Here is a 25,542-nt window from a genome sequence, read left to right as displayed (position 1 = left end):
CGTCAAATCCTTTTGCCATGTCTTAAAACACTCTAGTTTGTCAATAATTGGAATCACTTGGAATAGGAACAACATCTTTGGTAACACATTCATCTTTACAGCAGCTATTCTGCCCATCAAAGAAAGTTTCAGTCTTGACCATGTCTCCATATCTCTTTTTATCTCTGCCCAGACTTTTTCATAGTTATCCCTAAACAGGTTTAGATTTTTTTGGAGTTAAATTAACTCCTAGATATTCCACTTTTCTTACAAAATTGTGGCCAGTATGGTCCTGCAATTTCTGTATCTGCAAAGGGTTCAAGTTTTTAGTCAGTACTTTGGTTTTCACTTTATTTAATTTGAAGCTGGCTACACGTCCAAAAAGTTCTATTATCTCTAAAGCTTTGGGGACACTGCTTTCAGGTTGTTGTAGGGATAACATCAAATCGTCCGCATAGGCTCGCAATTTGTATTCCTTCTCTCCCACCTTTATTCCTTTGATCTGTTTCTCCAATCTAATCATATTCAGAAGGACCTCCAGGACTGTGATAAAGGGGAGATAGGGCACCCTTGTCTTGTTCCTTTCTCAACTCTTAATTTCCTCCGATATCACACTGTTTATTATAATTTTTGCTTTTTGTTCAGTATAAATGGCATTAATGCCATTAAGAAATCGTTTACCGACTCCCATCTTTTCTAAGTTCTTCTTATTAAGCAATCTTTCAACCCTGCTGACAGCAGAGAAATCTGGTAACTCCAACGTAGGTGATCCAAACTAAACAGAATGAATTCATAGTAACAACTGATGGTTGGTTGAGAGAAGAAAAATAAGAAGTGTTGTTGCAGAGGAAAGGAATAGAAGAAACTACAAAGGAGCATGGACATTTCTTTCTTGGAGCAGCAGATGGGGAAAGCAACTATTTGATGGCAGTTGTAGAAATTCAAGTTTCCCATACCCTTGCTTTCACAGACAACCCATGGAGGAGAAATGGTGATGTGATGAGGCTGTATCAGCTGTTAAGCACCACAAAAGGTTCAGGGAAGTTGGGTGGAAAGATAGCTAAAGGCAGGAAGTAGGTGGGATGGAAGGAGAGCAGAGTATGACAAGGCAAACCATAGTTTCTTTGACCATCTGTTGCTTGGCTGTAACATGGTTTGTTCTATAAAGCAGAATTTCAGAAAGGTTTAATGTGATGTGTGAACTCAGCCTACGTGAAGTCTGAAGTTCCTACACTTGTTTGACTACTTCAGGAGTTACGTTCTGCAAAAGAGCAAATTAGAAAATAATAATAATTATATATTTGTCATACTGAGGCTCACAGAATAATTAACCATATTTGTGTACTGACCTTTGTGGGTTATTTTTTAAGTCAAGATGGTAAATAAAACCAAATCAAATCATGTTTAATCCAGTTCCCCCCCCCCTTTTTTTTTGCTTAAAAACATATTTCCTGGGAAAAGATACATTTTGCTGTGACAAATTTTTCTGTTTCAATTTTAAACTTTTTAAAATGGTATGAAATTTATTATTACATTTGTTACCTTGGGAGCATATTTCAAATCTTCTAGTCATGCAGCCCTCATGCATTTTGTATATGCGTGTGAGTGTATTTGCTTTAGAAGAACAGTTGGAAAATTAAAGATTTCTGTTTGATTCTTTCCTATATGAAGGACAGCAGGATCACATACTTGAAGGTTTAAAGTGCTTAGAACTTTCCAGAATCAACAGCTGGTAGTTAATGGGCAAAATAGTGTTTGCTCATGATAAGGAAACCAAAGACCCATACTAAATATTCGTAATTTACAGAATATATGATCTGCTGTGTCACAGCATCCACAAAGGATGTTGATATGAAGGGAACATGTGTAAAATGCTTGTTCCTTTTTCAGTGAGAAGTGTACTGTTTGTAATGTTTTGTTTTTATAAGTGTAGGAATATACAGACTTTTTTTTGCAGTAACAATAAATATATACCAGTGCTCTTGATGTACCAACCACACCAAAGCCAGAAAAATGGAACAAGGTGGTCTTTGTAAAGTGTGTGTGTGTGTGTGTGTTGCATTAACATTCATTTTTCTTAAAAATGTATACCTTTACAGAATCAAGATGGAGAACAATGAAGAACATCAAAAAAAGATTTATAAGGCCCGCAAAACCATGAAAGCAAGTGACAGACAGCAGCTTGAGAGTGTCTATAAGGTAAAGGAGGAACTTCTGAAAACCACAGAGGTCAAGATGTTAAATGGGAAACATGAAAACGGGGATTCAGATCTTAATTCCCCATTACTCATTTCTGAATGTGCTGAGGGCAAAGAAGTGAATGGCATAGAAGATTTATCCCTTGACTCTGAAGGACAAAAAATGGACTCTGAAGAACTCACTGATGCCAAAAGTCCAGATGTGAAAGAGAACCAGGTTAGTGACGTGACTCCTAAACTTGAAACCCTAACCCCTGAGAACATTGTTTCGGAGCAAGAACATGAGGATGCTAGCACTACTCCAGGCTCTGATCTTGAAAATCAGATGCTTGACTGTAATATTGATAATGACTTGCAGGACAAAGTCAAAGTCAATGATGATTTGGACCACAAAGATAATTGTATAAAAGACGTTTTGGACCAGAAAGCCACACAAAGCGAGCCTGAAGAGGAAAGCAAAGTAAGCTGTGATATTAATGACAGCTCAGTAGAACCAATAGAAACAAATGAGTTAGCTCTTGCTCCTGATACACCTATGGAAGAAGAAAAGAGTACCAAGGAAACTCTTGTAAAAGAGAACATTGATGAGGAAGCAATATCTAGTAGTATTGATACAGATGTAAATCCAAAGGAGGAAGCTACTCAATCTGCAGAACCTCTGGAGACCAGCACTCAAAAAGCTGTGGAAGATGAACCAGCAGAAAACACTTTGGGAAATACAGCCACAATGGAAACAGAGGAAATTATTCCAATTTTAGAAAAGCTGGCTCCAGCAGGTGAATTAAGTTGTTTCCCCAAGTCTTCTATGCTTCCAGTAGAAAATCCTAACTTTGATGCAGAAGATAAAGCAGAAAACCCATTAAATCCTTTAGCCAAACATGAAAGCAGCGAAAGTTTGCCCAAAGAAGCTTTCTTGGTACTTTCAGATGAAGAGGAACTCTGTTGTGTTAAAGAAACTGAAGTGATAATGCCAAATGATTCAACTCTTTCAGGTGAGTGATATTTTTTCTTCCTTTCTTTAAAAAATAAGTCATTTCAAGACTGTTCTGAATTATCTGCCTGTGTTCTTGGAAATTTGCTTGGTTGTTTTTTTTAAGGGAATGTGCTATTCAGCAGTACAATACTGACCACACACTTGTAACATTAATTTATTAGAGCAACATACTCTAATGTTCAGTAGGTGCTAATCATATAAAAAGCATGTTAACTGGAACAAAGAAATGGACAAGTTAATGTTAAATTTAGTATGAATTTTATCTATTGCTTTTATGCTATACTATTAATGGATGGTTTAAATATTGTTTTTTAAGTTAAAATTAATTTAACATACAACAAGCACAGAATTGGAAGAGAGAAAGCCAGCACAAGACTACAGAGCCATGCTTCTTTCAAGAGTTCTACAGAGCAAACTGCTGGTTTACCTGGAACAAGTCCTGTTTGAAGGCTGTCCTAAACATGTATGACATATGCTACTGGTTACTACTTGTGGTTTCTAGTTACAACACATGGATAATAGAAAGCTTGATTTTGTTGCTGTTGACAAGTTATTGGCTTTATAGAATATTTGAATGCAGTCGGACTGGGTTTTATTAGTTCTAGTTTTGCTGTCTCTACTCAATGTTTACTTAGCTATTTTGTTTCATTTGTGAATCATTTCCTATAAATCTTCTCAAAGCATTTTAATAATAAAGCCATCAACATTAAAACATATATAAAACAATTTCATATGTAAGAGTAATTTCAAACCCAATATAGATATAGACTGAGATGGAAATCTCATTCCCCATTCTGCCAGCTGCAATACTTCAGTGACTATTTCCAGATCAAGGTTTATTGTGGAATTTGGTGCTGTTGATTCACATAAGATTTTCACATTGTCCACATACCATCGTGAAAACGTCAACCTGTATTTTTTTAACATTTAAAATTGGAATTTCCTCTTCCTGCAGAAATTCCATTAAGTAAAAACAAGCCTTTACCATATGAGCACAACCTAGTTATTTTGTTACCAGCAGTCTAAACAATAGGAACATGCCTGTTTCACTAATTACTTTATGCTGAAAACATGTCTGAATTTCCACTACTCAGTTATGGGGAATCTATATTCTTAAGATTGCAACACATGTGAGGTTTTAACTAGTAGGGGGCGGGCTAGAAATGTTTTTGAAAATGCTTGCACACAGGTACAGAACTACACATGCACCCGTAACAGGAAAAGGCAGCAGAGGCCAAGGAAGTAGTAGTTTAGGGGAGAGGCCAGGAAACAGCGTAAATATTTCATCAAGGACTGTCCATCGGTGCAAGTGAGAATAGTGGAATACCTATGGAAAATTCTGAAACATGAAGTGTATGGGCAGTCACATTCCAGTGGTGCACACAGAAAAAACTAAATCCAAACAGTCCGTTTCTGATACAAAGTTCCTGTCTAGAAGCATGCTATATATGCTATTTCCTTTCCCTTTTGAGGAAAAGGGATTCAGTGCAAAGTTGTATTTTATAGACTACCACCACCATCTTGATAAATTTTGAAGCCATAATACAGGTACTGTAGATCGTTCAAAAGTTGTGTAGCTATGGTCTATACAATCTGCTGATACTCATCACCTTCAAGGGCGCTTAAAAGACAGTTCTTGAGGTTCAATGGATTACAGTGGTCAGATACCAATTATTGAGGAAGAGGGTAGAATTGATTTACCTGAAGCTGATATGCAGGACTTCCGACAAAAAGCACCGCCTGAACACCAAGTAGCAAAGTTAGATGTGCACTGCAGACAGCAAACTTGCTTTAGCAGTTAGTATGAACTCAACTTCCCTCAAATTAAGAGTACCACCCATCTTCTCTGTCTAATATGGATTCATATTATTTTGTTTACCCTCACTCAGCATTACAGGGCTTAGACATTGGTTCACAGTGAAGGCAGTTGCTCTGGGATGAGCAGAAGATGAAAATACAGTTGGGTATCATCAGCATACTGAGGAGTATATGGACATAAATTTGACTACAGACTTCATGTAAATGTGTTTGGGGACAGTATCAAACTCTTGAGGAATGCAGGACAATATCTCGTAATTCTATATTCTGAGACACTAATGGGTGTGAAATTACTGTGTAAAATCTCTAGACCTTTACAAGCCCAGAAGAACAAATGGTCAGTATTTTCAAATATAGGTGAGATATTTTGGATCACAACTAAACTTTGCAATCAGTGCAACTAGAATGGTCTCTGCTTTGATATTATTTCCACAAAGAATGCCTCAGCCACAGCCACTTCCTACTTAGTGCTCCAAACGTAAATGAGATGGCCACAATCTTGATGTCAAGTTGACTTCTTCAGCAATAATGACCACTGCTTTTTAAAGATTAATGTCATATACCTTTCCCAAAGAATGGGATATTTTCCTTAACCCTTGGAACTATGTCTCATGACTGGATGCAACTAGCCAGTGGAAAGAATAAAAACAAACTAATATAAACAACTGTGATGATCGTAGCATCTAGTTTGAACAAAATCCTAAGAAGTTCTATACATAAAACAGTTGTTTTTGAGCTCCACTAGTTGGAAGGCACTCGGAGCAGCTAACAATTTAACATGTAACAAAAATCGCATACAAAAAACCAAATAGCCAGGGTAAGTAAGTCTTAGACGAAATCAGTAAGTTCTAAAACACCTTTTCCAGGAAAAGGTTCTCCATCTCATGCCAAAAAGCCAACAAACACTGCCCTGGAAGTGCATTCCAAAATCGGGGCCTTTTCAGTACATCACCCCAGTTTTGGTCATGATCCTTTGCACATTCAGTGGTGGAACTGTTAAGAAGTGCCTTTGAGGAATATCTCAACAGTGAACCAGTTACATATCTGGACATACTTTCTGGGTTAGTGTACTTCTACAACCTGTGTTACCATATTTAGAAGAAATCAGATGAATGACACTTTGGATGCAGTGGGTGCAGGTAAGAACATCTCCACTTCCATCATCACTATACCATAAGATTATCAGAAAATAATCTGTCCATGATAAATGTATCATTGTTACAACTGATCATCCTATATTTGGCTTGTACAAACAAATTAATAGTCTATGTCAACAGTTTATTAGGAAAGTTCTATGGCAACTATCAGATACTAAGCTAAATGCTTCAGTCAGTTGCTGTGGATGTAGATGTTTCTCAGAACTACTGCTTTGGAAAGACCTTCACACAAGCTGCACACTTCTTTGTATACATCTAGAGTTTGCTAGACAAGAAAACAGGCAGTATGCTAACAGATTTTCCAGGCCCTCCTTAGCACCTAGTGCAAAGTGCATGAAGTCACAGTTGGTTATACTTCATAGGGGATACATGGCTGAAAGGATAAAATCCCTATAGACTACACCTGTACTCTTTTACTTTCTACTGGAGCTGATTGGTCTAAAATTGCCCCACCTTGCACTATCTAGCCAGGTTTGTAGTGCCTCCATAAATAATTTAGATATACAGTGAGGGGGGAAAGTATTTGATCCACTGCTAAATTTGCCCGTTTGCCCTCTGATGAAGAAATGACCAGTCCATGATTTTAATGGTAAGTTTATTGTAGCTGTGAGAGACAGAATAACAACAGGAAAACCCCCAGAAACCGAAGACAAAATTCAGAGATTGATATGCATTATAAGGAGTGAAATAAGTATTTGATCCCTTTACAAAAGATGACTTAGTACTTGGTGGCAAAACCCTTGTTGGTAACTACAGAGGTCAGACATTTCTTGTAGGTGGCCACCAGGTTTCCACACATCTCAGGAGGTATTTTGCCCCACTCCTCTTTGCAGATCCTCTCCAAGTCAGTAAGATTTCGAGGCTGATGTGTAGCTACTCGAACCTTCAGCTCCCTACACAGATTTTCGATGGGATTAAGGTCTGGAGACTGGCTAGGCCACTCCAGGACCTTAATGTGCTGCTTCTTGAGCTACTCCTTTGTTGTCTTGGCCGTGTGTTTTGGGTCATTGTCATGCTGGAATACCTTAGTCTCATTGCCCTCTCAATAAATCTGGCGACCTTCTCTGTTGTCTGGATGTTCTGGTCCGCTAACAAAGGGCAATGAGACTAAGGGCCACAATTTGACAGATAACTCGAACGAGGCCACCTTTGAACGGCCTTTTAGCCTGGGGGTTTCATATGATTTATCAGTATTTTTATATATTTGTGTACCTGACTGGTCTTTCTCCAGTATTCTTATCTGTTTTATCTGTATTTTTTAGTCGCAATGGCCTGTTGGCTACGTGAATAAAGTTTGATTTAACGATTTAACGATGCTGGAATACCCATCCTTGACCCATTTTCAATGCCCTGGCTGAGGGAAGGAGGTGTTCACCCAAGATTTGATACATGGTCCCGTCCATCGTCCCTTCGATGCGGTGAAGGTGTCCTATCCCCTTAGCAGAAAACACCCGCAAAGCATAATACGTCCCCCTCCATGTTTGACGGCGGGAATGGTGTTCTTGGGGTTTTAGGCAGCATTCCTCCTTCAAACATGGCAAGTTGTGTTGATGCCAAGGAGCTCGATTTTGGTCTTATCTGACCACAATACTTTCACCCAGTTCTCCTCTGGGTCATTCAGATGTGCATTGGCAAACTGCAGACGGGCCTTTATGTGTGCTGTCTTGAGCAAGGGGTCCTTGCGGGCTCTACAAGATCTCAGTCCTTCACGGCATAGTGTGTTACCAACTGTTTTCATGGTGACTATGGTCCCAGCTGCCCTGAGATCATTGACAAGTTCCCCCCATGTAGTTCTGGGCTGCTTCATCACCATTCTCATGATCATTGCAACTCCACGAGGTGAGATCTTGCATGGAGCCCCAGACCGAGGAAGGTTGACAGTTATTTTATGTTTGTTCCATTTGCGAATTATTGCCCCAACTGTTGTCAACTTCTCACCAAGCTGCTTGGCAATAGTCTTGTAGCCCAGTCCAGCCTTGTGCAGGTCTACAATCTTGTCCCTGACATCCTTGGACAGCTTTTTGGTCTTTGTCATGGTGGCTACTTTGGAATCTGCTGGATTGATTGCTTCTCTTGACAGGTGTCTTTTGTACAGGTACTGTAACGAGCTGGGATTACAGGTAAGACCTCTCCCTTACAGCAAGTGCTTCTAATCTCAGCTCATTACATACAGTGAAGATAGCAGGTAGCCTGACATCTGGCTGGTTGATAGGGGATCAAATACTTATTTCACTCATTATAATGCACATCAATCTCTGAATACTCCCCCCCCCCCACTGTAAATGTTTAACAGACTGGAGGATGAAATTGACCTCTGCAGCTATAGCTGGTAGTATCAAAAGCTACTGAAAATTACTGGGGATTAAGATGTCTATACTCTCCCTGTCCATTTGCCATTTTAGTTTCAAAACAAGGACAGAAATTGGATTGAAGTGAATCTATATAATTCTTTTCAGGAAACTCAAAACAGTCTCTAGAATTGAGCAGTTTGGCTTCATCACACTGTTCAAAATCCATGAATTCTCCTGGATTGCACCCTTAGAACTTTGTTAGTGTGTGGGCAATCATAATTGGCCCATACACCTTCATGAGGTTTGTGTTCATAGGAGAGACAATGTGGTGGGGTGGTTGGTGATCTGGACTAGGGCCTGAGTGATCAGCTGTTAAATTCTTTGGGTGATCTTGGGCCAAGTCCCTGCCTCTCAGACTAACCTTACAAGTTTGTTGCAAGGAAAGGCCATAACTATGCATGCCACCTTGAAGTCCTTTGAGGAAAGGTGGAATAGAGACGTTGTGCAGAAGAAAGATAAGCTACTCTGTAACCAGCTAACAAACTGGTTGTGATGAGAGAGAGATTAATACCTCAACTACACAAGAACATTTGTTCCAAGACTCACACATTATTTATTCAGATGATTTCTATGCTGCCTATCAGTGAAAACATTCTCAAGGAGGCTCATAACAATAAAAGCCAAACACATCAAAACATTTACTGTTTAAAAGTTAAATAGATAAAACTGGCAGCACTAAGACTCCTATAGTATTTACAGTCAAGCGTCTGAGAAAATCAGAAAGCCGCTACCTGGCATGAAAAAGAGCCTCTTTGGGGAAAAGAATTCCATAAATAAGGTGCCGCAGCTGAGAATGCCCTCTTCCCAGTCACCACCTGCCTTTAAAAAAATCTGCTCTTGCTTCACTGTTGATAGTGGAGGCACCTGAAGGTGGGCCTCTGACTGTTACCTCTGTGTTCCAATGTGCTGATACAGAGGTGGTAGTTCTGAAAGTTCGCCTGGAATAGGAGATTTTAAAGTAAGCAGGAGCACTTTGAATTGCTCTTGTAAACAGTGAAGAGATACTCCCTTTGATTGGTCCCAGTCCAACAGTTAACCTGCATTATGAAATAAGCTATGATAACTTAAATCTCTTTGTGGCTTTTGATGCCGTTGGCCATGATGTTATCCTAGAACAGCTCCATAGAATGGAAATTGGGGACATTTGTGTTACAGTGGTTCTGGTCCAGAAAGCAGCACTCTTTGGCCCCATGGTGGTTACGCTATGGGTGCAAGGGTACTATTCTATACCCAATGCTATTTAATATCTATATAGTGCTGCTGGGAGTGGTCATTAATATTTTTGGGGGCAAGGTGCTGTTAGTACTCTAATTCCCTATAACATCTGAATCCAGAGAGGCTGTGCAGGCCCTGGATTCATTACCTGCCTGCAGTGGTGGGACAGATGAGAGACAATAAGCTCAGTTTTAATCCTGGCAAAATGTCATTGTGGATGCATGGTCCAAGAAGGTGGTCAATTGCCTGCCCTGGGTGGGGTTGCACTCCCCTAGGGAGAAAATTCACAGTTGGGGGTGCTTCGAGATCAATGATTTATTTGCTCGAGGAGCAATGCTAAGATATTACTGGTTGATGTAACTGGGATGAAAGCATCCAGAATGTTAACTAAAGGGTTATTGCTCTCAAGGACTGTAGAACTCCATGATGTCATATGCCTGAGACAGTTATGTCAGTTGGTACAGTAATGACAGTTAATAACAGTATTTTGTGTGAGAGCAGCTGAACTGCTGTGCTGCTGTCTGCCTTGGAGTTTGTTATAGTTTTGTCTTAGATACAGATCTATGTAATATGTGTTGGTAACATAAGTTACACCTGTCTGTCTTGTATATTTAACAAGTGCAAGTACAGTGGTGCCCCGCTAGATGAAAATAATTCGTTCTATGAGTGTCTTCGTAGAGCGAATTTTTTGTCTAGCGAAGCGGCAATGCAGCGCAGAGGTTTTCGCGCCAAGAAAAAAAAAATTCGTCTTGCGAGGCAGCCCCATTGACATTTTCGTCTTGCGGGGCAGCCTTTCCGCTAGCGAATGCCTTTCGTCTAGCGAGGCATTCGTCTAGCGGGGCACCACTGTACACTGAGTAAAAGTTACTTATTTAAACTTTAAAAGAGAGTTTTTTTAGTTTTTATAGCAGGGGAAAGGGTGAAATGGTCTGGGCTCTCTTCTGCATAACTGTAAAGTCTTAATTCCCACAGTAACTATGTAATGGTGTTTGGGTTTTTTAAAACTAAAATTTCATGTTATTTTTTCTGTGTGTTTAGCTGTGAACATATTTTTCAACACATAACTGGTGAGGCTTTGTTCAATAAGGTAAAGTGGTTTATCTTTCTCGCAGAAGTCAAAGATGATGAAAAAGAACTGGGAAAAGTAGAAGAAAAGGAGCATGACAAGGAGGAAGAGAGACCACCAGAAAAAGGTATGTATGGCAAAGATGAGAAATAGTTTTGCTGCAAGGAATTGAATTGCTGCATCCCTATATTCAGACACGGTTGGAAATCGTGTACATCCGTAGTATCTTCACTAAAATGTTGGCATATATTCCAACCGTCTTAACAGCAGTGCTTCTCGCCAGCCAACTTGAAACAGGAGCTTTGTAGTGCTGTTCACGCTTTGTTTTCCCTATCTAGCCATGCTTTGCTATGTGTTATAGTACTAGAAGCTCCAGAGCTATATAGCAGATGAGTGAGAAAGGCTAAAAGGTAGTCTTTTTTTGTTCCTTCTTCCTGAAACATCCCTGTATGGTAAAGGGGAGCAGAGTTTTTACCCTTGTGATACATCTCCCCACCCTTACATTCCGCAAATCGTTAAAAGAGAATGGAGCAGCCCTTCTCATTTTTTCTTTTAAAAAAGAGTTTATTTTGCATTTTCAGGTTTACAAACAACAGAAAGCAATTAAGATATAATCAACAAATCCCCTTTGACTTCCCTCCCCACTTTTGTGGATCCTTATGCCAATGCTTTTCTCCTGCATCTCCTCTGTTACTCCAAGTTTATCAAATCTTTAAATAGTCCATACTTCAACTTTTACCCACAAGCAGTGCTTTTTCTGCGGGAGGATGCATACCTTTTGTGAATCTTTGTGCTTTTGTCCATTTACTATATTTATTTTCCCCAATTTGAACTATAAAATGGTGGCTTTCTTGAGTCAAAATGAGAGAACCTTTAAACATTTTTTAAAAGAAAAAAAGCACTGCCTACAAGTATTATATCAATCCTACTAATGATTTTAATTATTTACAATAATTTTTCAGCTACATTGTGTACTTTCCCATTCCTTATTAAAATTTGACTCTTCCTGGTACCTAATTCTTCTGATCAGTTTTGCCATTTCAGCATAGCCCATCAGTTTTTTCTGCCATTCTTCCTTGGTAGGTGCTGTGTTTTCTTCCCATCTCTGAGCTAACAAAATCTGGGCAGCTGTAGTAGCATACATAAATAGTCCCTTCTGGTAATTTGGAATCTCTGCACCAAAACTCCTAAAAGAAAAACTTACGGTTTAGGGGAACCTAAGTTGTTGACCTTCTGGGGGGGGCATCGTTCACCTATACGACATCGGAGCGGTAACGACTACTTTCATTTCTTAACTCACCAGCAAAATACAATTAAAGACTGCCCATTTGACGAAACGGAGGAGGGGGGCGGGGACTTTCACTCCATTGCTTTTCACTAGCACCTATTGATAGGGATCCCACGATTGACCGTGATCATCAGGGGATCGACCTGTCAACTGGTTGGACATCCCTGCTATATAGCATGCTGTAAACTTTAAATCCTGGTTTCATAGCCTCTCCCATGCTGCCAGTTGGATGTTATAACCAAAATCTCTTGCCCAGTGTATCATCACTGATTTGAACTGTTCATCTTTCGTATCCATTCCAATAATAATTTATACGTTTTAGAAAGTAATTTAGTCTTATTTTCTAACAGCTCCTTTTCAAATGTAGAGGTTTCATATTCTCATTTTCTCCTCAATTTTTCTTCTGCTTTATCATTTGACACCTCAATTTTCCACATGGCTTGGAAGCTCATGGGTCCTAGTCATACTTTTTTGTTTCTGTTTAATTCCCCCCCCATTAGCTTACACTTTTATATACTGATGTATACTAAAGGAGTCCCCATCAGTCTGTATAAAATTCTTTTTGGGGTGGCCCAGTTCTGCTTCCAATCTGATAGGTGCTCAATCACCTGTTTGTTATTAGAATGATGTGTACTAACACTTGCCTGGAAATTACTATAATCTTACAAAATAGACTGCAAAGATTCTTGCCAGTTCCCAGCATCTCTACTCTTTATGCATATGAGTTAAGAAACTACCAATTCTCCTTCTAATTCTTTGAAGAAGAAGAAGAAGAGTTTGGATTTGATATCCCGCTTTTCACTACCCGAAGGAGTCTCAAAGCGGCTAACATTCTCCTTTCCCTTCCTCCCCCCACAACAAACACTCTGTGAGGTGAGTGGGGCTGAGAGACTTCAGAGAAGTGTGACTAGCCCAAGGTCACCCAGCAGCTGCATGTGGAGGAGCGGAGACGCGAACCCGGTTCCCCAGATTACGAGTCTACCGCTCTTAACCACTACACCACACTGGCTCTCTTTGTTCCCTCTTAATTGTTTTTATTTTATCAATCAATCTTAAAATAGTTACACCCCATCTTTTAACAAAGTTCTCCAAGTGGCTTTCAATACATTTAAAATACAATCAAACCAGATGTTAAAGTCAATCTCTGGACAGGACTTTCTCACCCCAACTGCTGCTGATGTGTGTTGCATGTGCTATTGGGACAAGAGTAGCTGGGAGGCAAATGTGTTTCAAGGCCTCCTTCTAGTTCTCAGACAAATCAACTGCCACTTTGCTACGGAATCTCTGGGCTACAACAGACCTCAGAACAACGTATTCAAGTCCTCATGAGTATATGTGACATAGTGTTGGCAGTAATTGATGAGGTGGGACCACTGAGTCAACAATGCAGTAAAATAAGTGAAAGTTATTATGCCATGCATTTTGTATTCCTTTTTAAACTGATGAACAACAACAATTCTATAATTTATACCCCGCCCATCTGGCTGGGTTTCCCCAGCCACTCTGGGCAGCTTGCAGCATATCTAAAAACATAATAAAAACACCAAGTGTTAAAAACCTCCTGATACAGGAATCCCTTCAGATGTTTCCTATAAAAGTTGTGTAATTATTTTATCTCCTTGACATCTGAAGGAAGGGTGTCCATAGGGAGGGCACCACTACTGAGAAGGCCCTCCACCTGGTTTCCTGTAACTTTGCTTCTCGCAGTGAGAGAACCATATGAATCTTTATGTTTCAAGTTATTTGTCTTGAATGAAGAATATATTGGTGGTCGGTAGAGTTCCTTGAAGAGTGTGCTGTATCCTTCTAGGTGAGGCATCTAGAAGAAAGCGTTCCAAATCAGAGGATATGGACAATGTTCATTCTAAACGCCGTCGACATATGGATGAAGAATATGAAGCAGAATTTGAAGTAAAAATTACAGCCAGAGGAGATATTAATCAGAAACTAGAAAAGGTACAGTTGATTCCCTCTTATCTTGCACACATTTGGCCTTTTAATTTCAAACACTTCTTTTCCACCAGCATCAAACTTACAAACATTTTGTCTTGAAGATCAGAATATTTGTCTGTGTTTTGGTGAATTCAGTGAAAGGAAACTGTTGTAATGTACTGATATTATGTTCCCATTGATCCCATCAGATAGAAATATTTAATACTGGAGTAGCCCAATATTTCATATTTAGTTTGGCAACAGTCAAACCAGGAAATACATTCTTCCTCTTTAGCTCCTTATATCTGTGGTGAACACAGAGTAGACCGTGGACCACTGGCCGGTTTCTGGGTGACTGCCTGTTGGTTGTTGTGGGGGTGGTGGTTGTTTTTTTCTTTTCTTTTTGCAAAGAATGCTGGTTTAAGTCTTTAGTCCTAAGAACACCACTGATTTGACTTGTTAATTTACAAATTAAGAATGTATTCTAAACATCTTATAAAATGGCTTAAGTAGGGTCTTGCTGTATCGTATCAAGATGCTCATGCAATATAATCCCAAACATGTGAGATTAGGAAAGTCTCAGACTAGACTGATAGTATGGTTGATGGTTTAGGAATGATGAGTGTTGTAGTCCAGCAACATCTGGAGAGTTCTCTATCCAAGTTGTATGCCACGTGTAGTACAGCCCTGTGGATGCTTGCTTATATGCAAATCAGTAAAGGTGATTTATATAATGCACCCAATAATAATATAATAATCAAAATAACAATAAAAATGTATAAATACAGTTTCATTGACATTGTGATCAAAACTGGGATACATATATCCACTTAAATAGCTTATTGGGAGAGGAAAGTCTTTAGTAGGTGCTGGAAAGACACTGGAAGATGTTGTCTATCTGTAACTTTCTATGTCATATACAAATAGCTACCCTTAAATAAGTTGCAGATTTTGTGCTCTAAACTATAAGAGGAAATCCCTTTTCAAATGCAAGTGTAGATATAATCAGTATTGTAAAGAATACAGTCTACAAATAAATATGGGACATAGTTGCATTTTAAACACGACAAACTAACAAGTGTGACTTCCTCTAAAACCATTAAAGGTGTGGATCCAAAAAAGGAATGCAGAGAATGACTTCACTTGCTTGCAGACACTGAGATCCAAAAAAGATTTTTCATAGACATGTTTAATGAAACTACAGGATCAACAAGCAAAAACCTAATTATTGACTTTTAAGTTTTGTTTAAATACTAAAATAAAGTTTAATTAGATAACCTAATAAAGAGTTTTGTAATGCTGAGTGACATATGTGCTAATTGTACTGTATATAAAATGTTAATATTAGCATTTTCATGTGTTTTTGTAGGTCATCGAGCGGCTGCTAGAAGAAAAGTTCAACACACTGCAGTGTGCTGTGTTTGATAAAAATCTAGCAGATCTGAAAACCAGAGTAGATAAGATTGAATGTAGCAAGAGACATAAAACAGTCCTTACCGAATTACAGGTATATATGCAGATCTGTTTAAGACTTTGTGGCATTGTTTTTCAAAAAATATTTTTTTCAACATTAAAAAGTAAGGCTCTTGTTGGTATGTGTAATTTTTCCTTCAGATACTGGTACTCTCTTTTTGGTTTTGTGTTTGTTTTATCCTTTGTATTCAAATAAAATCTATATATCAGTTTAGTGCTAGTTTTTGGCAAAAGAAAAGGTTCTTTTAGGAAATGCTTGTTAAGCTGTGTTGAATGAGGAGCTACAGTTTAACCACTCTCACAGAAGAAACCACAGAGCCTAGGAATTGTATTTATTTTATTTTTATTATTTTGACCTCATTTGTTGATATGACTAACCATTAAAGCAATAAATTGAATTAAACTAAAATACGTTTTGAGATCGTATCTGATTTCTTTGTCATATTTCTCTTTTTAAAGGCTAAAATTGCAAGATTAACTAGACGTTTTGGAGCAGCCAGAGAGGATTCAAAGAAAAGACAAGAAGTAAGGACAGATATTTTTATTATGTTTCTGATTACTGTTTAGATCAAAAATTACCTTGGCGGTAATCAAATTGGACTTTATTGAAATGACCATAGCTCACAGTGAGGAACTCAAAAGGCCACAGTTTTCTTTTTGAAGTAAGAAGGAGAAATAAAGACTAATACAGTGGTACCTCAGGTTACATGCGCTTCAGATTACATATGCTTCAGGTTACATACTCTGCTAACCCAGAAATAACGCTTCAGGTTAAGAACAGAAATCATGTTCTGGCGGCACAGCAGCAGCGGGTGGTCCCATTAGCTAAAGTGGTGCTTCAGGTTAAGAACAGTTTCAGGTTAAGAATGGACCTCCGGAACGATTTAAGTACGTAACCAGAGGTACCACTGTAAATTTATTCAGTTTTATGGACTCAAGCCCACTTCACTAGATGGATGAAGTGAAATCTTAGTTAGCAGGTATATAAAGCAGAAACTGGATGGCAGAAGTTGAATGTCATTGAGATGCAAAAATATAGTCCGTGATTGGAATTGCTCTGTTATTTAACACCTGATCTGCTCTGGAGGGGGTTTGGTTGAGATGGCAATGAGATCCCTAGTGCCCCCTTCCAAATGGGAAAGCAGAAGTGTCACCAGCGGAAACCCCTGAATTGGGGTATTGAGGGGCAGAGCCAGAACAGGATCTGTGAGATCTTGAACTCTCCTCCTGCTGCCATGTGACAGCCAACTGCCCCAGTTTAGGCCTCTTCACTGCACCAACCAGAGCAAAGAGGCATTTTATCCTCCCCAGGCAACCCTCCACCCAATTTTTCAGCCTTGTCTGGTGGGAGTAGTGGGACTCTGGATTTGGCAGTGAAGGATGCTGTGGGATTGAAACAACTCAGTGGCGTGAAAGAAGAATGGACAACATCAGAAAGGGTATGGAAAACATCGGAGGACTATGGAAGGCAACGGAAATTTGACGTTGATTAAGACTCCTAAAAGTTTGAAGCGTCGGAAGTCGCATAACATTAATAATTTGGCAGTTTATTTGGACTTATTTGGATTATTTGATATTCATATGTAAAATTGGAATATTTGATGTGATTATTATAATTGGAAAATTTAATAAATATAATTGGTAAAAAAAAAGAAGGAGGATGCTCTGGGAAGCTCTCATACGTGCTTGGGAGGCTCTCACAAGATCTTGGATGGCCCTTGTGTGCATTTAATTTGTGTAATTTCAGTTGGCCAGCCATCACTGACATAAAGCTGCAATTGCACAAGTTAAATATATGCAAGTTGTGAGTCAACTGTATAATGAAGTTCTCACAAAGTAACTTAATAATTTTGGAGTCCTGACAGTAAAAAAGTACACCTGGTGGATGGAGTGGTCATGTATGCTGTGTGACTTTGAGGACATAGGTCTCACCTTGGTTTGTGTTACTTTTTAGAATCTACAAAACACACCACATTCCCCAGGAAAAGCAGTGGGTGACACAGGCAGTATCAACAGCGTGGCGTATCGGTAAGCTTTGAGAATGTAGCTGTTACACTCATATTGTGGATTTGTGGAACTTGCCTTGTATGTACTTGGAATGACACTTTTGCATAAAAATACAATATATCTTGGCTGATTGACTAGTTTTCCTGTTATATACTAGACCAGTTCACACATCATATTTAACCATAATTAAAAACAAAGTTTGGTTTAATGTGAACAAGCTGCATGCTAGTGCACACTGTGCACATGTTGTCATTCCACTTCCTCCCTGTTGCTGCACCTCTGCTGGGAAACAAGCCAGTGTTTGACTTTTCATGACATCCAAATCCAAGCTTGTTTCTTTCCAAACAAACCATGAGCATATCTTAAGACCTGTTCTTGGCTTACTACCCATGGTTTGTTTGAGGAAGACAAACCACAAGTCTAGGTTCATGGCAGGCCAGCAGCACAGAGACAGAGCAAGAACCACTGAACATGCTGCTAGTTCACATTAAACCATAGTTTGTTTTTCACTATGGTGTATAATGACATGTGAAATGGGTAGTTGTGCCCTGTTCTTTTCTGCTGTTAAAAATATGAATGTTTTTATCAGTTCTCATGCAGTCATCAACAATTAACATACCTGTATAAAATGAGAGCCAATAATAGTTTTTGTTCTCAATTTTTCAGGAATTCAGCTTAATAATAATAATAATAATAATAATAATGATAATTTATACCCCATCCATCTGACTGAGTTGTCCCAGCCACTCTGGGTGGCTTATTACACTCTTGCACATACTGTATACAATGGAACCAGTGATATTGTGAGGTACTGCTGAATAAATGGATAGAGATAAATTACTTCAAATTCCAAAAACCTTTCCTCTGTACTGCTCTTTGCTTCACCTCCAGTACTTGGTACAGCTAACATGATTTTTTATTCCACAGAAATGCCGGCACAGTGAGACAAATGCTGGAGTCCAAGAGAAATGTAGGAGATACCACATCAAATACTTTACAGTCCCCTGTGAATACAGGTAGAATGTTTTTCACATCTCAGATATGTATTTAACCTCCCCCCCCCCCCCGTTTTTTTCTGGGAAAAGTGCCTTAGAATAAATCTTTCAGATGACAGTTATGAGTATCAAAAGAAGCAGCAGATGCTGCTCTCCTTTTTGAACTCAGTGATGGCACTATATGATGTCTTATTATAGAAGCAATGTCTATTCACTACTACAGATCACCATTTATTGTTATAGAGATGTAATGAACACAGAAATGCAAAGTGTTTGCTCTCAGTTTTTCTGCTTAGTGCGGGACACTTCTGCTCTCCTGTGTTCTCTCTCGTCCCTTCCCCTAGCCTCTCCTTTCATACATCAGTCCTGATATCAATAGTGTATTTAGGGATGCCACCACCTCATCTGAAATAAATGAAAGAGCTACATGCCATAAGGATTCTAATGACACAGAGCCCTATACTTCAGATTTATCAGTTGTTTCATGTAGCTGTTTCAGAGCACAGAAGAAAAAAACAGAACTTTGAGGAAGAATACTGTTCTAGCACCACTTCTCATAACCTTCTGTCAAGAAAAGAAGCAGAACCACCACAACACAGCGCCCCCCCCCCCAATTTCCAACCTAGAAGAAAACTGTAGTATTGAAAACCACTGGAAAGTCCAGGGTTGCACCCCTTACATCTCTCTTCTGGCATCCTCCAAGAAGGATGCATTAAGCTCCATTGCTCACTAAGAGGTTCAGTGTATGCCAACTAGTCCATTAGAAGCCAAGGAAGACAAGGGTTGCAACTTAAGATTTCTGTTAGAAACTTGTCTGCTCTTGCCTGCATCCTCAGGTGTAATTAAATAGTACTCATCCAAACTGCTACAACAAATGTTTACCTAAGAGCATTGTCCATATCAATTCTGAAACCAATAAAACATCCATATCAATGCAGGTACTGATGCAACAGACAGCTCTTGCATCAGAAGCTTTGTGACCAGAAGAGCTTTTGAGGGCACAACTATAGATGGAAACAGCCACAGTCTTTACCAAACCTAGACCCATAGAAAATATTCAGATAGAGTACATATTCAAAGAAAACATTTGACATACACCTCTGTGTTGTAATATATAGAATGCTAGTCTTATTCTGTTTCCAGTGGCTTCCAACGAATGCTGTTGGCCAATAATGTGTCAAGGCAACCACAGGAACAGAGTCACCCAAACTTTAAAGAAACAATGAAACTTGGGAATTCCACAAAGGTAGCACAAGAACCCTGTGAATTTGCAAAACCAATTTCTGTTCTATTAAGCGTAAACTTAATAGACCAAGGCTTTGCATGCAAGGAAGGGGAGTGTTACATAAATTTAGGGATTCACAGATGTTGCTGCCAACAATCCAGGGACAGATTTTAATGGTTTGGGGCTTCAAGCCCTCAATCATACAAATCAAATTCAAAGCTGTAAACCGTTGGTCATAAGATCTTTCAAAAATTTCTAAAAGTTGCCAATCAAGGGGGAAACATGAATCAGTCAGAGCTTTCTAGAGCTAAAACTTTTTTACTGCTCAGTTTCCACCATTTGCACACAGTTTGCAAAACATCTGCCTCACTCATTGCAAAGAGGCTTTGTTGCCACGAGCAGCCAGAAGGAAGTAACATTCATGGGAAACCTTTTTTCCTTCAAAAAATTCAGACTACCATCTGAATTATATCTCAGATTTAGATATAAATTTAGATATAAACGGGGCGGGGGCGGCCTCTGCGCGGCTTTTAATGGCATAGCTGGACCGATCTCGGTGGTAGAGCAGTCTTCTTGGGGCCTCCACGTCAGCATGCGGCGAAGCCTGGTCCCGTGCGGGGCAAGGGCGTAGCTGGGGCCTCTCCCGTGTGGAATCGCTGAAGCTCCTGGAGCCGCGCTGCGCCGCCATCAGCACGTGAATGGCAGCGCTTCTGCTGCCTGAGCCGCCTGCTCTTCATGCCAGGAGCCGGGCCAGCTGGGTGGATGAGGAGAAGGAACCGGGTGAAGTGGAAGGGCGGCACATCTCTGGCAGCCCTTCCCGCTGCAGTTGCTGCTCCTGTCGCTGCCGCCTCCTCCGTTCGAGCTCCACAGTAAAATTGCGCTTCGGGACAGGACTTGCTCAACTCCATATGGCCATGGAACGTTGTGATCAAATTTCAACGGAATCGGTCAAGCGGTTATGGAGAAGATCAATCGGCCACAAACATCCACCTTTTACATGATAGATAGATAGATAGATTTCCTACAAGTTTCTATCTGCTATTTTCTTTACTATGGCCATTTTGAAGTTTGAAAGGGCATGACCCCAGTGAGAAATGACTAATTGCTTATCTATATTTCCAGTTACAGGTAGGTAGCCGTGTTGGTCTGCCATAGTCAAAACTAAATAAAATAAAATAAAAATCCTTCCAGTAGCACCTTAGAGACCAACTAAGTTTGTTCTTGTTATGAGCTTTCGTGTGCATGCTACTGGAAGGTGCTCTAAGGTGCTACTGGAAGGAATTTTTTATTTTGTTTTGTTTTGCTTATCTATATGTTTCCTGAATCCTGAGATTACTTTTAGGTGAAGAGTCTATTGTCTATGCAGAACTATGGGGGGGGGTGTGATAATTAAGTTTACTGATAATACTAGCTTCCTGTGCTGTTCTTTAAATTAAGCATTAAGAGATCAGGATATTTAGAGTGCCTTCCAGAATACATTTTAAGATAAGGTCTTGTACTAAGGTTAAAATAGTTAATTGAAGGGTATATTTTCTATTAAGCTATGGCATCTTTACTGGTGCCATGATCTACAGAAATAAACCACAGAAAAAGGTTCAAATTAATGAGTGAATTCCAAAGAATGTTCTCTATAATCATGATTCCTGTTTCCAATCCTGTACAGGCTTATTCAGTCCATCTTGACCTCATATATCTATTCTACTGTATTGATGGAAGTAGTTCAATTGGCACAGATTTTTACAACAATTATCTTTTTACTATTTTGTAGTGTCTGCTACCACTCTTAGTACTCCACAGACAACCATCAGTGGACATCCCAAACCACAGACTCCTGTCACTTCTGCACCATTGACTTCTAGCTCCTTGTCAACTCCTGTTCTACCTGCGACCAACACAGCAACAGTAGTTGGCACGAGTCAAGTGACTGGTGGGAGCGCACAGCCAATGTCTGTTTCATTGCAGTCTTTGCCAGTAATACTGCATGTACCTGTTGCAATGTCCTCCCAGCCTCAGATCTTGCAAGGCCATACTGGTACTTTGGTTACTAACCAGCAATCTGGCAACGTGGAATTTATACCTGTACAAAGTCAGTCTAATGTTGGTAACTTGACCAAAACTCCATTGTCTCTGTCATCGACTAATTCAATAAAACCAAGCAGCTCATCTGTACCCAGCTCTAACATTCAGAGGAACTCTCCAGCCAGTGTTGGGTGTTCTATAGGGACAACTCTAGCTGTGCAGGCTGTATCAACAGCACACCCTGTTGCACAAGCCACAAGGACTACTTTGGCAACTGTAAGCACATCAGGGGTGTTTACTCCTCCCATCAATAGGAATTCCATACAGATGAAGATACCTCTGTCAGCCTTCAGCAGTACAACTCCTTCTGAAACAAGCACTGCAGCAACACCCAGAGTTGGTAAGTTTTATATGTCCACTGAACTTGCACTCGGGTAGAAAACTGGTGTACAGGGGAACATGTTGATTTTAAAAGAAATCGGAACTTTAAAAGTTCCATATTTGGTATTCAGTTCACCATATATGATTGACAGTTAAGTGTTTGCGATGATTGTTGTTAAACTAAGTATATGTGTTATAAAGTACATTGCTTAATAGCCAATGAAATGTGGTTTTTTTCTCGCCTCCTTCAGAGAGTCAAACATCCAGGTTGCTACCACCTTCGCTGCCACCAGCAGATATTTCAGCAAATAAAAAAGCACCTGAGACAGCTGCACAGGTAGGTTGGTTTTTATTTTTCTTTATATGGTTTCAGTTTCTTCTTCATTCAGTAAATCAACTTGGATGTTGTTACATTTTTAGCAAATAAAAATATAGTATATAGATTTTGTTTTTCAAAATGCTAGCAGAAAATTAATGTTACTAAAAAAATTATGCCAGTATGTGACAAGTAGTTGATATACAAGATTATATTTATTTTATTTACCACTTACATGCCAAAATGACTTCATCTGTGAAGGAACACAGATCTTTATCTAAAGCTTGAAAAGCCCTAACCCAATTGAATATAAGACCTTATGTGTGCTCCACCTACATGCGTGGGGGGCGGAAACGGAACTCCTGTGTGAAATGGTCACTGCTTGTATATGTACCCTAAATTATGAGAAGAGGCAAATGTGTGTTTATATGGAAGAACAAGAGACTCTGCAAGTTAAAAAGTTAACTTGTTATTGACTGTAAAAATGAACAACAAATATAAGGACAACATTAAAATGGAAAAAATAGGCATTAAAAGGAGACTCCTATGGTTGCAGAGATAAAAAATCTGCAGAGGCATTTTCTTTAGGACAGAAAAGATCTTAACTAAAAATGTTAGGGTTGCATTTAAAATGTAATTATTACAAGAGTATTCTTTTTCTTTTCTTAACAAAGTTGTTAATGTGATTCACCAGATCTTAACCTATTACAGTATTTGTAAGAATGGATTCCAAATATCATTGAATTTGTCCATGGCAAGTCTGTGTTTATATGCAAGTTGTTCATGTGTTGTGAGTTAGTTTAAGTCTTCCATACAATCATAGAAGGGAGCTGCATTTTTATTTTTCCAGTTCATCAGTATCAGTCTTTTAGCCGTGGTAAGGGTGCAGAGAGTTCACTCATATTGTCCTTTTGTAAGGTTCCATGTGCTGAGTATATAATTCAAAAGGATATTGTGCACTGTAAATGTAAGGTTGTTCTGTACAGTTGTGTTGATCGTTTCAGTTACCTTCTGCCAAAAATCTTTCAATATAGAACAATGGAAAAATATGTTTTAGAGAAGCATTGTCCCTATTACATCACCAACAGTTAGATACCTTAGATAGCCCTTTTTTAAACAAGTGTAATGGGGGACAGTATATTCTAAATATTATTTTTTGTTGAAACTCTTACAAGGAATGAGATAACTCTGTAAACCAACAGAGTAATTAGCTGAGACTAATGTTCTTTACAGATAAGTAGATTTCTTACAGATTAGTACCTTTTGCTATATCAGTCAAATACAAATCAAATTAAATTGCTGGATATTAAAATGAAAGAGTAGAAAACATGAGTGTGAGATCTAGTGGTGGTTACTCACGAGTAACAAGGCAGAAACTCTGGCATGTCTTTTATCAGGTTTATTGTGCAAACTATTTACATTGCAGAGCAAACAAGTTCATGTCCGTCTCAGTCACTCACAGAATCTGGGAGTGGCCCCTTCTGGCTATGTCCCGAACACAAGAATTTCGGAACCCTGAGTCTCCTCCTCCCCTCTTTGCATTTCACCTCTGCGCAACTGGGGCGACGGAAATGTCGTACCTCCCTCCTGGTCAGCCAGACGAGATGAGGCGCTGGGGCTCTCCACAGCGTCTCCAAGCCCCTTCTCCACCTGGCTGCCCATTTCCCTCTCCTCCCCACTAGAGGCGTTGCTGCTGGAAGAGGTATTGCTGTCCAGGAGGCGTTGGGGCTCTCTGTACTCTGACAGAGCCTCAGCCCCCCTCCCACTGCCCGATGGCAGTTCCCTGACAATGAGCAACTACACTAAGATTTGGATATCGTTAAAGGGGTGAAAATATATCTCTGGGATAGCTGATTTCTAAAAAGTTCAGAGAAGTCAAGACAAATAAAGTAAGTCAGGACTGTCTTAGCTAGTAAAAATATGAGTGTACTGTCAAAGATTATTTTTCCATTCTGGTATCTCAGATACTGATTTCAATGAATGAATTGGGTGGGTGTGGCATAGTCCTTCCTTCATCCTTCGTTAAAAGACAAATTCTTTTAAAGAGGGAAGAAGGGAAATTTGCAATATTGGACCAGTGACTATCTTGGCTCATTTGCCCCCATCCCTCTTTTGTTCTTTATTTTAAAACAATATTCATTTTGTATAGTGCATGTGGTCATGTGTGTGTTGCTCACAAGCAAAATTTAAAGCAGCCACATGTTCCTGCCTAGACCTTGTATTAATTAACTGTGACAAGCTACCAGACCTTTGTACTGATTTCCCCCCATAATAATAAAATTTTATTAGTTTTCAATTACAATCCAATAATACCCTCATTATAACAATACCAATTTATAATACAATTATTAATACCAATAGTTCAAATACAAAATTACATAATTTAGATAATGTGCTAGAATTGATGACTTGATTATTTGCTTTATTTCTGCATTCCAGAATCTTATTAATTTGCATAACATTCTGGTCATAATAATAATCCCTTATACAACAATTACAATATTAATAACTTCTATTCATGTTGACACATTGAATGATTTATAAAACTACAAGTGAGGAACTCAAACTATATTGTGGCAAGGCTACCTGAAGAAAGCATATTATTATACCTCTACCTCACACAGCGGGTGGCACTGTGGGTTAAACCACAGAGCCTAGGGCTTGCTGATCAGAAGGTCAGCGGTTCAAATCCCCGCAACGGGGTGAGCTCCCATTGCTCAGTCCCAGTTCCTGCCCACCTAGCAGTTCGAAAGCACATCAAAGTGCAAGTAGATAAATAGGTATCGCTCCAGCGGGAAGGTAAACGGCGTTTCCGTGCGCTGCGCTGGTTCACCAGAAGTGGCTTAGTCATGCTGGCCACATGACCCGGAAGCTGTATGCCGGCTCCCTCGGCCAGTAACGCGAGATGAGCACTGCAACCCCAGAATCGGACACAACTGGACCTAATGGTCAGGGGTCCCTTTACCTTTACCTTACCTCACACTCTTGTGCCTTATTTCAGAAACTCTTTATGCCTTACAATTGTGCCTTGTTTAGGAAATCAAATTGCTGTGTCTCTCACTGTGCCTTCCTGCTGTATATTTAGCTGAAAAAACATATATATTTAGCTGTGTTTTCAGTCTGCAAGG

At 39.4% G+C, this 25,542-nt stretch overlaps 1 protein-coding gene across 2 annotated transcripts in view; it reads left to right on the top strand.

The window, feature by feature from the left end:
- The window catches only part of ATF7IP (activating transcription factor 7 interacting protein), a 68,669-nt gene that overhangs the window by 23,549 nt on the left and 19,578 nt on the right, over nucleotides 1–25,542 (top strand). For both annotated transcript variants that reach the window (XM_033162206.1, XM_033162205.1), the window contains exons 2-10: nucleotides 2,079–3,169; nucleotides 10,825–10,905; nucleotides 13,877–14,022; nucleotides 15,368–15,505; nucleotides 15,931–15,996; nucleotides 17,426–17,499; nucleotides 18,406–18,494; nucleotides 21,467–22,117; nucleotides 22,350–22,435. In XM_033162206.1, coding sequence (XP_033018097.1) covers nucleotides 2,079–3,169; nucleotides 10,825–10,905; nucleotides 13,877–14,022; nucleotides 15,368–15,505; nucleotides 15,931–15,996; nucleotides 17,426–17,499; nucleotides 18,406–18,494; nucleotides 21,467–22,117; nucleotides 22,350–22,435 — 2,422 coding nt within the window. The remainder of the gene's footprint in view (nucleotides 1–2,078; nucleotides 3,170–10,824; nucleotides 10,906–13,876; nucleotides 14,023–15,367; nucleotides 15,506–15,930; nucleotides 15,997–17,425; nucleotides 17,500–18,405; nucleotides 18,495–21,466; nucleotides 22,118–22,349; nucleotides 22,436–25,542) is intronic.

Source organism: Lacerta agilis, chromosome 10 (assembly GCF_009819535.1).
Source record: "Lacerta agilis isolate rLacAgi1 chromosome 10, rLacAgi1.pri, whole genome shotgun sequence".
NCBI lineage: Eukaryota > Metazoa > Chordata > Lepidosauria > Squamata > Lacertidae > Lacerta > Lacerta agilis.
The sequence above is the reverse complement of the archived record's forward strand: the minus strand, read 5'-3'. Positions and strand labels throughout refer to the sequence as shown.